General features: G+C 40.2%; 1 protein-coding gene across 1 annotated transcript; it reads left to right on the top strand.

Moving 5' to 3' along the window:
- Window positions 1-6,219: 6,219 nt before the first annotated feature.
- On the top strand, window positions 6,220-8,372 carry LOC134871227 (uncharacterized). Its single transcript, XM_063893895.1, has 4 exons — window positions 6,220-6,382; window positions 6,525-6,683; window positions 7,050-7,145; window positions 7,509-8,372. Exons 1-4 carry the CDS (start codon window positions 6,221-6,223, stop codon window positions 7,827-7,829), a joined length of 738 nt encoding a protein of 245 aa, XP_063749965.1. The 5' UTR covers window position 6,220; the 3' UTR covers window positions 7,830-8,372.
- Window positions 8,373-12,697: the final 4,325 nt, after the last annotated feature.

Genomic DNA, 12,697 nt, shown 5'->3' with positions numbered 1-12,697 from the left:
TGATTGTGCTGCTGCCTCGAGCTTGAGTCCACACAAGTCCACACAGGTAAGTTTTAACCAACCTTTAATTAAATTAAATTAAAATGATACGGGGAATGTAGTGGTTGTGTTGTGCAGTATGTTGTACGTCGTTTAATGGAGAAAGTGACCGACGCATTTTCAACATTTACTCAAAGCTTTTAGTCATTAGCGAAAGCTAGCGGCTAACCGATGCATTACTTAGCCGGGCAAATCCCATTAAATTAAAACAGGACAGACATGTTATCTTCTGATTTTTTATTCATGCTCGCTAACTTGTTACAGTAACAAGAGTAGGCTAGTCATTGGGGTATCAATGCTAACTCAAAATTGTGGTCGCAACATTAGCTGACATTTTATGCCATCTTTCAGAAGTGTTGGCAGTGTTACTACACGGTGGTAATGACAGTCATGCTCCGTCTCTGCTCCAGGACGGCAGCAGATGAGCAGGCTGGTTTAGTAAGGACAGAGAGGGCGCAAAGCCAGCCACAGGTTGCGGCTCGGGCCGCATCTGTGCAGTTACCCTACAGTCACACAAGCTACACGCTGTCTCTTGATGGGTGTCTCGGCGTGCCTAGCCTAGCCTACTCCTGGTTGTTTCTGTGAACGTTTGACACGGTGTATTGATAGTAGCATGCTAGTTCCTAGCATCTGCAACAGGTCACTTAGGGGTATCATCAAGTCACAAGAACGATGTTTTTGGATTTAAAAGTATTTATTTCTCGGCTCTTTTAACAAAATATATGAGATAAAATGCCAAACATATCAGATATATACAGAAATACGATGTCCTGAAGCGTTCTCCGCCATCTTGAATTATTTTCTTCGACTCGAGCAACCAACGTACATACGTCACGCTGCTTCACTACAGTCGCTTTGTCCTGTCGCTCAACTTTTGAATTTGCGTTACAACACGTTCATCTCAAAGACGAGTTCGTTTAGAATCTGCTGCAGGTCAACTTAAAGTCAATGATAATTTGCACTAGTCATAGTTGTACTGAATCACGTAACATTGAAATGCATTTAATTGACTGCTCTGTTTTATACTGACTGCTGACTTTTCATAACCTAAACTGTTGTGGGTCTTGGTTTGTTGAGTAGTGTCCTTAATTAATATACGTTAATTTTAATTCATCTTCGCAGCACAATGTATTAAAAATTCAAAATGGGACAGAATATTTTCTGTCAGTTTTGTCAACTCTAGTGTCCAGTCTACTGTTTTGTCATTAAATTGATAAAATGTTTAAAATTCCTACTGACTTCTTTATTAATCTCGTCGTCTTTTTTTTTTTTTTAAGATTGACATTAATGCAGTGCAAGTTCTGCAAATTCACCCACGCCGTTGAAGCTGTTCTTCTGAAACATTATCAACTGCATCACAGAGGTCCAACCTGGCCTTGCATCCACAGGGACTGCTGTTGCACTTTTAGAACAATTAGTGCTTTGAAATCACATATTTCAAGATTGCACAGGACTGTCCAAAGGCAACATAATTTATCATTTCATTGCTGGTTGTGTGAATACAAGGACATTTGCTGTAAAAAGAAAGTATTAATATCTGCAGCATCACCTTAGGCGCAGAGAGAAAGTGAGTTTGCCCATTCGTGGGGTGCAGCTTTGAAACCAACCTCCTACATAGGTTTACTGGACATACATCACGGAAACATAAAAACGATAATCTGAGAGATTTTCTGGAAAAGTCGGGTAGTTAATAAATTTTAGTTTTAATTTGACACAAAACCAGTTTTTGTTATGTTGAACCTTGAAGGGGGTAGTTTAATCAAACAATTGTCCTAGTTTGGATTCCAAAAAAAATGTAAAACCCCGATTGTGTACAGAATGTAGACCCAGGAAATTTCTTGAGCAAAAATTTAGTTCCCTTTTCCCCAAAAAGGCAATGTCTGCTACATGTGTGGGAAAAATGAAATTAAGGAAATTTTTGATAAAATTTAATGATATTTTGCCCTTTTCAAGTTTCTTTAATTGAAATTCAAAAAGAGGTTTTTGAAAAAAAAAATTTATTGAATTTAAAAGGAAGAGTTTTTTCCCCCGAGATAATTTAATATTGTGTTTAAAAAAAACCCCATAGGGTTAAAATAGAAAAGGCCCTTTTTCAACGATTATGGGGGAGAAAAGATTTTTCCCCCAGGGAGAAATTTCCCAATCATTAAAACCAATGGGGTTTTTTGTTCGCCCAGACTTCAAAAAAAGCCTTTGTTTATTTTTCCTTTTGAGTCGGTTATTGGGGGCTTTTATTGAATAGAGAAAAAGTTTTTGGAAAATTTTTTTTTCAGTGAAGAGTTACTCCGGGGAAATTTAAAAACCGCCCAAGTTGGTTTGTACTTTAAGCAAAAAAAACTTTTTGGGGAGAACGGGATCAGCTTATTGCATTAGGTCTTTACATAGAAAATTTTGTTTTGTGTAACCCATTGGGGCCATCGGGGAAAAAATTAAAAAGAAAAACTGCCCGGGGGAAAAATTTTTAAATTTTACCTAAATTTTTCCCTTTCCATTTTACACTTTTTCATCTGGGTTTTTTGGGGAAAGTCTTGTGTTTTAAAGGTTTTTGGGTTTTTGGGAAAAAAGTTTCTCTTTTTAAATTTAAAGGATTTAAAGTAATGGAACAAAGGGTGTCTTTTTTGAAAAACTTTTAACTCTATGTAAAAGGGTCATTTATTTTTTTGTCGTGCAGACAATTTAGGAGCTATGTTTGGGCCGGCTTTCGGGAAAAAGTTTCATGTAAAGTTTTTTTGTAGTTTTTGGGGTTTAACAAATCGGGTTTGATTTTAGAAATTTACTGCAATTTGTTTTTTTCGCTGGGCTCCGGAAAGAACAGCAAAATCCCTTTCTGCTACAATTTCCCATTTTAAAAATTTGTTCCCCCATGTAAATGGTTTTTTAAACCCGTGAATGTTTTTTTAAGAAAGATCTTCATATTTTCCCCTGCCAATTGGTTTTCTCCAATATTCCCATGTTTTCTTTGAAGGTGTTATTCCTTAAAAACTGTTTTGTTTCGGGAAAAAGTTTATTTTCAAAAGGCATATTATTTTGGGGACAGATGAATAGTGCTAAATTTTCTTTTCCCTTTTACAAATATTTGCAGGGGGGAATAAACCAAAGGCAAATTTCAAAAGCAAAATTTTTGAAAAGGGCGCATAGGTGGAAGGGCCCTTTAAAAAATTGGTCCTTGTTACGATTTCCCCCTTTTCTTTGGGAAAATTTAGCTTACCAAAACCAAAAAACCGCGGGGGGAAAAATTACTGATGGCCCTCAAAAAAATTTGCCCCGAAAATTGTGGGTCTCCCCTTTTTTTTTTCAGAGGAAATTTTTGAAACTATTGGGTCAAGTTTTTGGATCACAAAAGGGCTGCTAATAGACATTTTTCCCTGTTTTTCGTTTTCCCCCCAAAGCCCCACTTTGTGAACATTTCCTTCCCTTCTACGTGTTTGCGTCCCTTTGGGGTGGAATTTTGGGCCTATGAAAAGGGTTTAAATCAAAAAATGGTTTTTAAAGGGAAAAACAAAGCATGATTTAAAAATTTTAAAAAATGTTACTTCACATGTTTTAAAACCCCAACAGATGTTTGGTTTCCAGTTTGATGGGCCAGAGTTTTTTAACCCAATGTTTACATGGGAAAGGAAAGAAAAACTAAAATCAAAAATTGTTTTGGGGGTTCCCCCTGTGCACGTGATTAAGAAAAAAATTTTATCCACATTAAAAAATTTGTCCTTTCTAAAAAACATTTATTTTCATGGGCCCGATATGTGGGGGTTTATGATTCTGTACCCCTGGACACTGCAGGGGAAACTGCCGAATTCTAAAAAACCCGTGCCTTTGTATTTAAACCCTAAAAAAAGGGGAAACTTTGTTGGAAAAAAGCTCCGTTTTTTGGTCCCCTTGAAACTTTTTGGGTTCTTTTGAGTGGGAGAGCAATTACGCAGCTTTTGAGTTTTTGGGAAATCCCCCAGGTCTAAACGCCCATAACCCATTGGTTGATACACAGTGGGGGGGAAAGGTTTTTTTGTGGTGCTCCAAAAAGTGTTTGATCCTTTGAAGTAAACACAGAATGGTAAGTGATCTCTGTTTGCCCCTTCCAAACAAGTTTCCAGTCACATGCGTCTGAATAATATTTTAAAAGTTTTTTCTTTTTTCACTTCTGTTTTTTTCGTTCATTTTCTTTGTTGCAACTTGTGTTTTGTTGTGTGTTTTTTGCCTCCCAAGCTTGGTTCCTTTTTTTTGCCTCCCAAAGCTTGTTTGGGCCTTTTGGATATTTTTTATATTAGATTCCCTTTTTAAAACCCATATACTTTTTTTAAAAAAATGAAACCCCCTTTGCAGGTAGAACTAACACCAGGTAAAATTTTCTACATTTTTTGATTTTTTTTCAGGATTTCTTTCTTTCGAAAATTTTTTCTTTTAGTTTTACTTGTACCATCTTTCCCTTAGTTTTTCCCCCCCAATTTTTTCCCTTCCTTTTTCTTTCGTATTTTCCTTTTTTGCCATTTCTCCTTTGTTTAAAACCGTCCCCTGGTGTTCCGTTTTTGTTTTCCCGGTTTCCCGCCCCTCACTTTTCCCCAATTAGAAGTCTTGGCATTTCCCTTGTTTATTTTCCCTGTGTTTTGAAAATTTCCCTTTGTTTAGTTCCCCTGTGTCTTGTTATCCCTTTTCCCCTTTGTTTTTTTAAAACCCCCTTGTCTTTCCCTCATTCATTACCCCCCCTTTTATAATAAACAAAAACCCGCGATTCAGGGGCTTTTTTTGAAAACCTTTCCCGAGTTTTTTTCTTTAACGGGAGGGGGCCAAAATTGGTGGCGTGTTTTACGCCGGCGTTTATACCCCGGGGGGTTTACATTTTATCTGGTTCATTGTTTTTTTGAAAAGGGACATTTGTCACGGGGACTAACTTTTTCAACCCCCAAAGTTTGTAGCCTAGTCATGTTCAACTTAAAAACCCAGTGTTTTAATTTTTTACGCCTACCCCTAGCCCGGTTTTTTTTGTAAGGAGGTTAATGCCCCTTTCCGTTTCACCAGACAGAGCCGCCAAATCGGCAGTCCCCCTTTTTACCCCCAAATTTGACCCGGCCCTTTCTGTTTAAAAGGGCTTTTTTGGGTCATTGTCGTGGGTACATTTTTGATGTGCATGTTTTTGTTAGGTTTGTCTTAGGGGTTCTGTCTGTTTCTACCCTTTTTTAAAAGGTTTGAAAAAAAAACCCTTTTGATTTAATTTGGGAAATTTTTTGGTTTAACTGTGTGTTTTTTGGGTTTCCCGGCACTGTAGACTCCCGTAAGTTTTAAATTTGGGTCTTTTTTTTTACCCTCTGCAAAAAAAACCCTTCTGGTTTTGCCCTTGTTTCTTGTGACACGGCGGGAATATGTGTGGTGGGGAATTTTTCCCCCAAGAATGTCCCGAAAAGGGGCCACTTCTGAGGTCCCTAAAACCCCTTAAACCCTGTTGCAAAATTTTCTTCAGGAAAATCCCCAATTAAAGGGGAGTTTTCAAAAAACAAAACGGGGGACCAAAACTTTTTAATACTCTGTGAAATTTTGTTTGACTTTCCATGATTTCCCACTTGGAGGTGCTATCTTGAATTCTTTGGGGTTTGGGAGACCCCTTTAAATTGTTCAGCGAGGGGTTGTTCTTATGAGTCAGAGTTTCCCCTGGACAAACCCGTTTATCCAGCGGAGTCCTCCAGAGCCCTGCTTTTTTTCATGGAGTATTGCGAAGTGTCAGAGTGGCTTCACCTTTTCCCATCCCCCATTTTTTTGATGTAGAGTTGGGGTTTTGCGCAAAGGCAAGGGGGATAGAATGGCAAAAAAGGGTATAGCTTAATAAGACAGAAAAATGGACATTTTTAGACAAGATTGGGGGGGCAGTTTTTAAAGTTAAGCCTTTTCCCTGTTCAAGAACAGTTGAGTTGTTGTTTTGCTTTATCGGAAAACCCCCCCTCCCTTCGAGAACCGGGGCATTGAAAGGGGGTTTATGATGGGGGAAAATGGCTTTAAAATACAAATTGGGAAATTACGGTGCAAGCTCCGTCAGGGGGGTTTGTATCAAAGGTTCCCCATAAAACCAGAAAAGGGGCCCGCGGGTGAAGGTGAAAAAAGTCCTTCTTGAAGAGAGAAAAGGGTTTGGGGTTTTTAAACCCAGGGTCCCTAAACCCCCGGGACAACCACAATGATGACTAAATGGAGGTTTGAAAGAATGGCTCTGGTTGAGGAGTTCAAGAAAAAGAATATGAACGTTGCACTCATCAGAGAAAAGATGGAGCTGACTTTTTCCTTGAGGCGCAGGGAGATAGTGGATCTGCAGCCTATGGTGTCAGAGGCTCTGGAACGGTGGCCTGCTCTGTTTTGCGACGCAGAGGTAAGCAGATGAACCAAGAATATATTATGTTGTGTTTATGATTAAGTCTTTTTTTAAGAGAGTAGATGAGTTATGGGTGTTGATTACAATGCCCATTTTTTTGTATTGAGGATTCAAATTTCCTGTTCACATTTTTCAACAGATAAGGGAAGAGTTTTATCGTATAACCAACAAGGGCCTGATTGACAACTTCAGAGCAGCCCTTAATCAGCACACCTGGAGGCTCCTGAGACTCTATCGGGTGAGGAGGGCCGCTTTTTCATCTGAGATGGATCAGCTCCTTAACAGCCTGGATCAAGAAGTGAGTTCAACATGTAATAATTTAGTAACTCTGAACATTATGTATATAAAAGGTAATTTTACCTTGTAGTGACAAACCCTCAGAATAAATGCATGGGTATCTAAGGGACACCATAGCACAAACAGGCAAACCAATTCAGGCAGTGGTTGATCAAACACATAAAATTACTGGGATATAGTGGCTTTTTCTTGTTAAACAAAGGATATTTTAATCTTTTAAAAAAGATATTGCTCTGTTGGGAGCCTTTTCATAATGTTGTCAATCAACACAAATTTTCTGGATATGGAAGAGGACAGCTGCCTGCATGTTTACTCTACTACTTATGTCAATTACATCTTGTAATGTTTCATACAACTCTTGTTTCAGACATCTGACCTCACTGCACATCGACAAACTGCAGCTTTAAAGGGCCTTCCTTTGTTTCTCCGTGAGAGTCAGGAGAAGCTCTTCAGGAACTGTCTTGTGAGTGGTTCTGAATAGAAATTGTAATATGTTATTACACTGTATGTATAGTGCTGTACTTAACGTTGACTTCAACCATTTCCTCTCTGTCCTCATTGTTCCCTAACAATGTCCAGAGTATCTTCAGTAGTTGAACTGTCCTGGCTATGACAGTACGTTGATGTGTGTGATGGTTAAATTTTGTATTGTAGGGTATGGGATGGAAATAGTTAATGTCAAACTCATAATTAATTCTATTTGGAAAAAATGTGTATCCAATAATTTTGAGTTATTTTAGAGGAAGAGCTTATTCTGATTCACAATATTTTAATAACTAATGTCTTGCAATCCATGTTTTGGTATTTTCCTGTCTGTCAACACAAGGACACTGACCCAGAAGAGGGGCGGACGAAGGGCCTCACTGTGGGTATCCTCACTGTGTTGGAGGATGATACCAGCGCAGCTCCTCGAAGTGTCACGAGTGTTGCTGTTGTTGTGGAAGAAGAGATTGTCCTTCAAGATCTCCCTGACCTGCCAACTGCTTTTGCTTACCTCTTTGGACTGATCTATACTTTAAACCTTAGTTACCCAAAGCATCTGAGGTACACATTCGAAACTGTTCAGAAATTGTTCATGGAACTTGGTACAGACCTCTCTGCAAGGGTCAGATCCCTCAAAAACAAACTCCTTGCTTTAGCTAACTGATAATGTTGGAATTGTTGGAAATGTTCCCTTCTGTCCAGCCAACACACTATATGTACCTCGATCTCTGATCTTCGATCTCATTTTTTTTTTTGCACTTTATTGGGTTTTCCTTTAAGATCTCCCTGACCTGCCAACTGCTTTTGCTTACCTCTTTGGACTGATCTATACTTAACCTTAGTTACCCAAAGCATCTGAGGTACACATTCGAAACTGTTCATGAAACTTGGTACAGACCTCTCTGCAAGGGTCAGATCCCTCAAAAACGAACTCCTTGCTTTAGTTAACTGATAATGTTAGATTTGTTGGAATTGTTGGAAATGTTCCCTTCTGTCCAGCCAACACACTATACAGTATCTACCTCGATCTCTGATCTTCGATCTCATTTATTTTGCTCTTTATTGAGTTTTTCATGTTACATGTTAAGATTCAGTGTGTGTGCATTTACCGGAGTTGATTTCCTGATTTGTTTCAACTGTGTCCTGTTTGCAATCACACCTTATGTGTATGTTAAGGTATGGTTTTCAGCTCAGTCTTTGTTGGAACCTTGTGTGTATGTTGTGTGTTTTTTTTTGCCTGCACAAGCTTTGCAGGTAGAACTAAATGCATTAGTGTGCATTTACCCTGTTGGAAGGGATTGGATTGTGGTAGTCTAAATAAAACAAATGTTTTATGTATATGTTGCATCTCTAATTATTTATACATTTGATTAGAAGTTATTAGTTATAAATTGTGAAGTTGAGTTACATTATGAACTATTGCAGTGTGCAGATTTAAATTCCTCTTAATTATTCTGCTATACTAACTTAACCAAATTAAAGTGGATTCTGTGTATGAATTCAGAGTTATTACAATGTAAAAGTATAACTTAGTACAATTAACAGGACAGTTAGCAGAAGTAAGGATTAAAAGTTATTATAATGTAAAATTGTGAATTAGTACAATTTAGGGCAGAGTTGGCACAATTAGGGATTCAAAGTTATCACAACGTAAAATAATACGTTTATACAATTTACAGGACAGTTAGCAGAAGGAAGGATTAAAAGTTTTTACTATGTACAATTATGAGTTAGTAGAACTTACTGTTGAGTTGACAACAATCTGAATTCAGAGTTGAGCAAACTCAAAAGCAAAACTTAAAATATTTAGTTTAACTGCCCAACTTAAAATTGTATTGAAGTTTGTTGCCTTGAAATTTTGAGTTCACCCAACTTTTCTTTTTTTACAGTGTTCCCTCTGCCTTCTGCCAACCCGAACGTCCGCCTCCGTCGGCCAGCTCCATGCTGTGGCCCTCTGGTTTGAATGTGCTGTCGAAGGTCTTGAACCGGCTTCTGTCGTTCAGCATGTGGGATGTCGCGCCTGTGTCGACGACCAACCCTTTTCCCTCGATCTGCCGCTGCTGCGCTGGCTTGTGCACGCTCTTTCTTCCTGCAGGCTTTGTCGCTGTGGCTTGTGCTTTTGCAGGAACCGCACCAAACTTTCCTCGTGCATTCATCTTTTCGATGTCCCTTTTCTCCGCACCGCCAACACGCCATGTCTGTCGAAGATCCGCTGCTCCTTTTCTTCAGTGCTGCGCGGGCTTTCAGCACCCTTTCTCCCGCCATCTCGGCTACTGGCTCTGCATCCTCCGACGCCTTGAAGTTTCACAGCTTAGCCTTTAACTCCGCCAGTTTCATCTCGCTGAACCATGGGTTACCATCAGCGTAAACGGCTTGTAATTTTCTGGAAGTCCCCCTCATAATCATTGCCATCATCAGTCCCTCACTCGGTGCCTTGCCAGCACCTCTGAGCGCTGTAAAGATCTGCTCTGCCCGGATAATGTACTCAGTTACAGTCTCTGTATCCGCTTTCTTCAGCGAGGTCAATGTAATGTACATAGAAACAATCCGTGGCCTACCTTTGCCAATGTAGTGCTCTCTCAGCACTTGCAGACTCTCACGCCCCTTGTTTTTAGTGTCTCTGAATATCAGTCCCAAACTCACGTTATCCAGCAATGGCGCCAACGCGCAGTATGCGTCCACATTCAGTTCATTTTCCTTGCCTCGTTCCTCAACGGTCAGCGGTCCACCAGGCTCATTCAGAATAGTCTCTTTTAATCCAACACGGTGCATGCAACACAGCATCCGTTCTTCCCAGAGCTCATATTCCTTCGGCCCTACCGTCGAACGTCGGCCACTTTGCCTTTTGGTTTGCCATTCTTCTCAGCTTTAGCTTAGCTCCCCGGTTCTACCGCACTAAACTAGCTACCACACTTTTAGCTAACTAGCTAACGTGTTCGTCACCACACTTTCCGTTGTTGCAACTACTGTCGTCGTTACTGGGCCCATAACCTGTTAGCAGGAGTACTGCCAACACACAGCAGGAGTCCAATAGTGCAACACTAGAAAGGTAGACGAGACAAATTCTTCCTTCAGCCTTTAGGGCATATTTATTATATAGCAAACAAAGGAACTGCTCTTCCAGCCTTCATCATATTGGGAGCGGGCCAAGAGAAAAATCACGCGCAGAACATTCATATATATAGGGGGTGTGACGTCACCAATCATATTCATCTCATATAAAATCAACAGGGGTGTCCCCGGGGGTTTAAAAAATCCCAAAAAAGTTTTTTTAAAATTTCAATTTTTTAATTTTAAAGGCCTTAAAAAAAATCTAAAATATGAGATATTTTGCAGTGTAAATTCTAAAATTGGGTTTTGAGTAATTTAGACCTTCGTTTAAAGCAAAATATCGACAAGGATTTTTTTTTTTGGTTTGGGGGGTTTTTTTTTTTCCCCCTTCCCGGTTCATTTTTTTTTTTTTTTTTTTTGGGTTTGGGAGTTATGGTCGTGTAGTTTTTCAAAGGGGAAAGGGGGTTTGTGGAAAAAATACAATAATAAAATCCGATGTGAAAGGGAAAATTTTTTTCGTCCAGGATGCAGCAGCAAGTTTTTGTTTCTCTGTGTGCAGCAAGGCGGGATAGTTACAAAGTAAGGGTTTTGTCCCAATGGGTTGGGGAAAGTTAAAAAAAAAAGGGTTTGGGTTTAAAAGAAAAACAAGACTTTTTGGGGGCCCAAAAGGGCCAAAATTTTCAGAATTGGGATGAAACCGCGTTCCCGCTGTGACGTGAGGATTTCTGCCCCGTTTTGCAAAAGAATCTTAAAATCGGGGGGGGGGGGGGGGGGGGGGGGGGGGGGGGGGGGGGGGGGGGGGGGGGGGGGGGGCCCTGGGCATAAGGCACTGGAAATCTCACCCAAAAAACCAAAAAACACCGGGTCGGGGAAAAGGGAGGGACGCTTTTTTTGGAATTGCCAAATTCGTTCAAATGCAAGCAGCAAAGTGTCAATTTAAAAAATAAGGGGAATATTCGTGATTAAATTGGGGGGCCCCCTGATAAAATGAAGGCGAAGTTCTGTGGGGTTAAAACAGTGGCCTTAAAAACCCGTCATGCAGGGTTCCCAAAGCGGGGATCGGAAAAGCTTTTCCCAAACAGATGTTCCCCATCCCCCAAATTTCCAAAACTTCCAAAGCGGGGGAGAGCAAGCGTCGTAAAAACCGATTTGGGGATGGCAGGTTCGTCAAAAAGAGGTTATCTCAAAGGTGAACCCGGGGGCCCTTTGTCATTATGTTTGGGGAAGTATTTAAACCCCGCAACAAAAGGGGGCAACTGGACCTTAAAGTAAGGGCTGGGGTGACCCGGGCCCGGTACTGTCCGGTACCTGGGTAAAATTTTAAAGGGAAAAAACTTGCCACAGCAAACGACTTGGTTTAAGGAGATAAAGTAAGTGCCCTTTTTTTTTAATTATTTTTATTAATTTATTGGTCGTTTAAAAAGTCATCGTTTAATTATTTTAAAAGAAAGTTTTTTTTCCAACGGGTGCGGTTTTTTTACATCTGGAAATAACCTTTTTGTTACGGGGGGGAGCCAGCTTGGGCACACTTTTTTTCGTTTAAGCAAAAAATTGCCCCCCGCCCGGTTGTTGAAAAACAACAACATGGCCCAGATGTCGGGGTTTCTGGGTAGCCAGCCCTAGTTGATTTGTCATTGTTGGGGATGTATGTTTTCGTGGTCTCTTTCAGTACGGAGGGATCATACAAAAAACCGTTGGGGGTGTTTTTAGATCCCAAAAAATTTGGGAAAAGACCCACCAAAGTTTCATTTTCCCGTTATGAAAAGGGGCTCCCTTTTAAAAACGGGAAAGGGGTGTGGCCCGCGCGGTTTTGAATCCGCCTTTACATTTTTCTCTGTCACCCCGTCAAAGTTTTTTAAAAAGGGGAAAATTTTAAACTGGGAGATTTTGGGTTTATTAAATTTTTTGGGAAATTTGTGCTTTCATTTTCTGTGTGAGAAATGAATGGGAATTGTGTTTTTAAAATTTCCTTCTCTTTTTTATAATTTGGCCATGGCCCCCCTTTTTATTGGCCAAACCCTTTACATTCTGTCCATTTTTTATTTGTATGCTGCTGCACCCTAAAATTTTTGCCTGTGTTTTGTGATTTTGTTGTTTTTTAAAAATTTTTGTAATTTAATTGACGGGGTTTATTTTTTTCTTCCCTTAGGGGAAAGTGGGGCCACCTGGACCTCAGCAAGGGTGATTTCGATCTAAGGTGGTCCAAAGAAATTTTTAAATTCTTTGAGCTGTTCCGGCGGAAGTTTTGTGGGCTGTCCCCTGGTTTTTCAGTTATATTGTTTTGGTAGTTTCGGGTTACACCCCCCGTACCATGCCTTTTTTTTAAAAGGTTCTCGTGGCAGGTGGACAAGATCCTCCCGGGGTTTTCACACATTGTTGCATAATGTTCCCCCCAAGACGAGAAGGGGTTCGGGAAGACCACCTGGGGCTTCCCCCTTTTTCCCCTTGGCATGGGGGTGGGCACCCTTTGGGTGGTAAACC

This window comes from Eleginops maclovinus, chromosome 10, assembly GCF_036324505.1.
Source record: "Eleginops maclovinus isolate JMC-PN-2008 ecotype Puerto Natales chromosome 10, JC_Emac_rtc_rv5, whole genome shotgun sequence".
Lineage (NCBI taxonomy): Eukaryota > Metazoa > Chordata > Actinopteri > Perciformes > Eleginopidae > Eleginops > Eleginops maclovinus.
The sequence above is the reverse complement of the archived record's forward strand: the minus strand, read 5'-3'. Positions and strand labels throughout refer to the sequence as shown.

Bases quoted from the DNA above. Each gene is read 5' to 3' on its own strand.
- LOC134871227 (XM_063893895.1), top strand. From the start codon at position 6,221: ATGGCTCTGGTTGAGGAGTTCAAGAAAAAGAATATGAACGTTGCACTC. The intron at 6,383-6,524 runs GTAAGCAGATGA...ATTTTTCAACAG, and splicing joins CTCTGTTTTGCGACGCAGAG to ATAAGGGAAGAGTTTTATCG. The intron at 6,684-7,049 runs GTGAGTTCAACA...CTCTTGTTTCAG, and splicing joins TTAACAGCCTGGATCAAGAA to ACATCTGACCTCACTGCACA.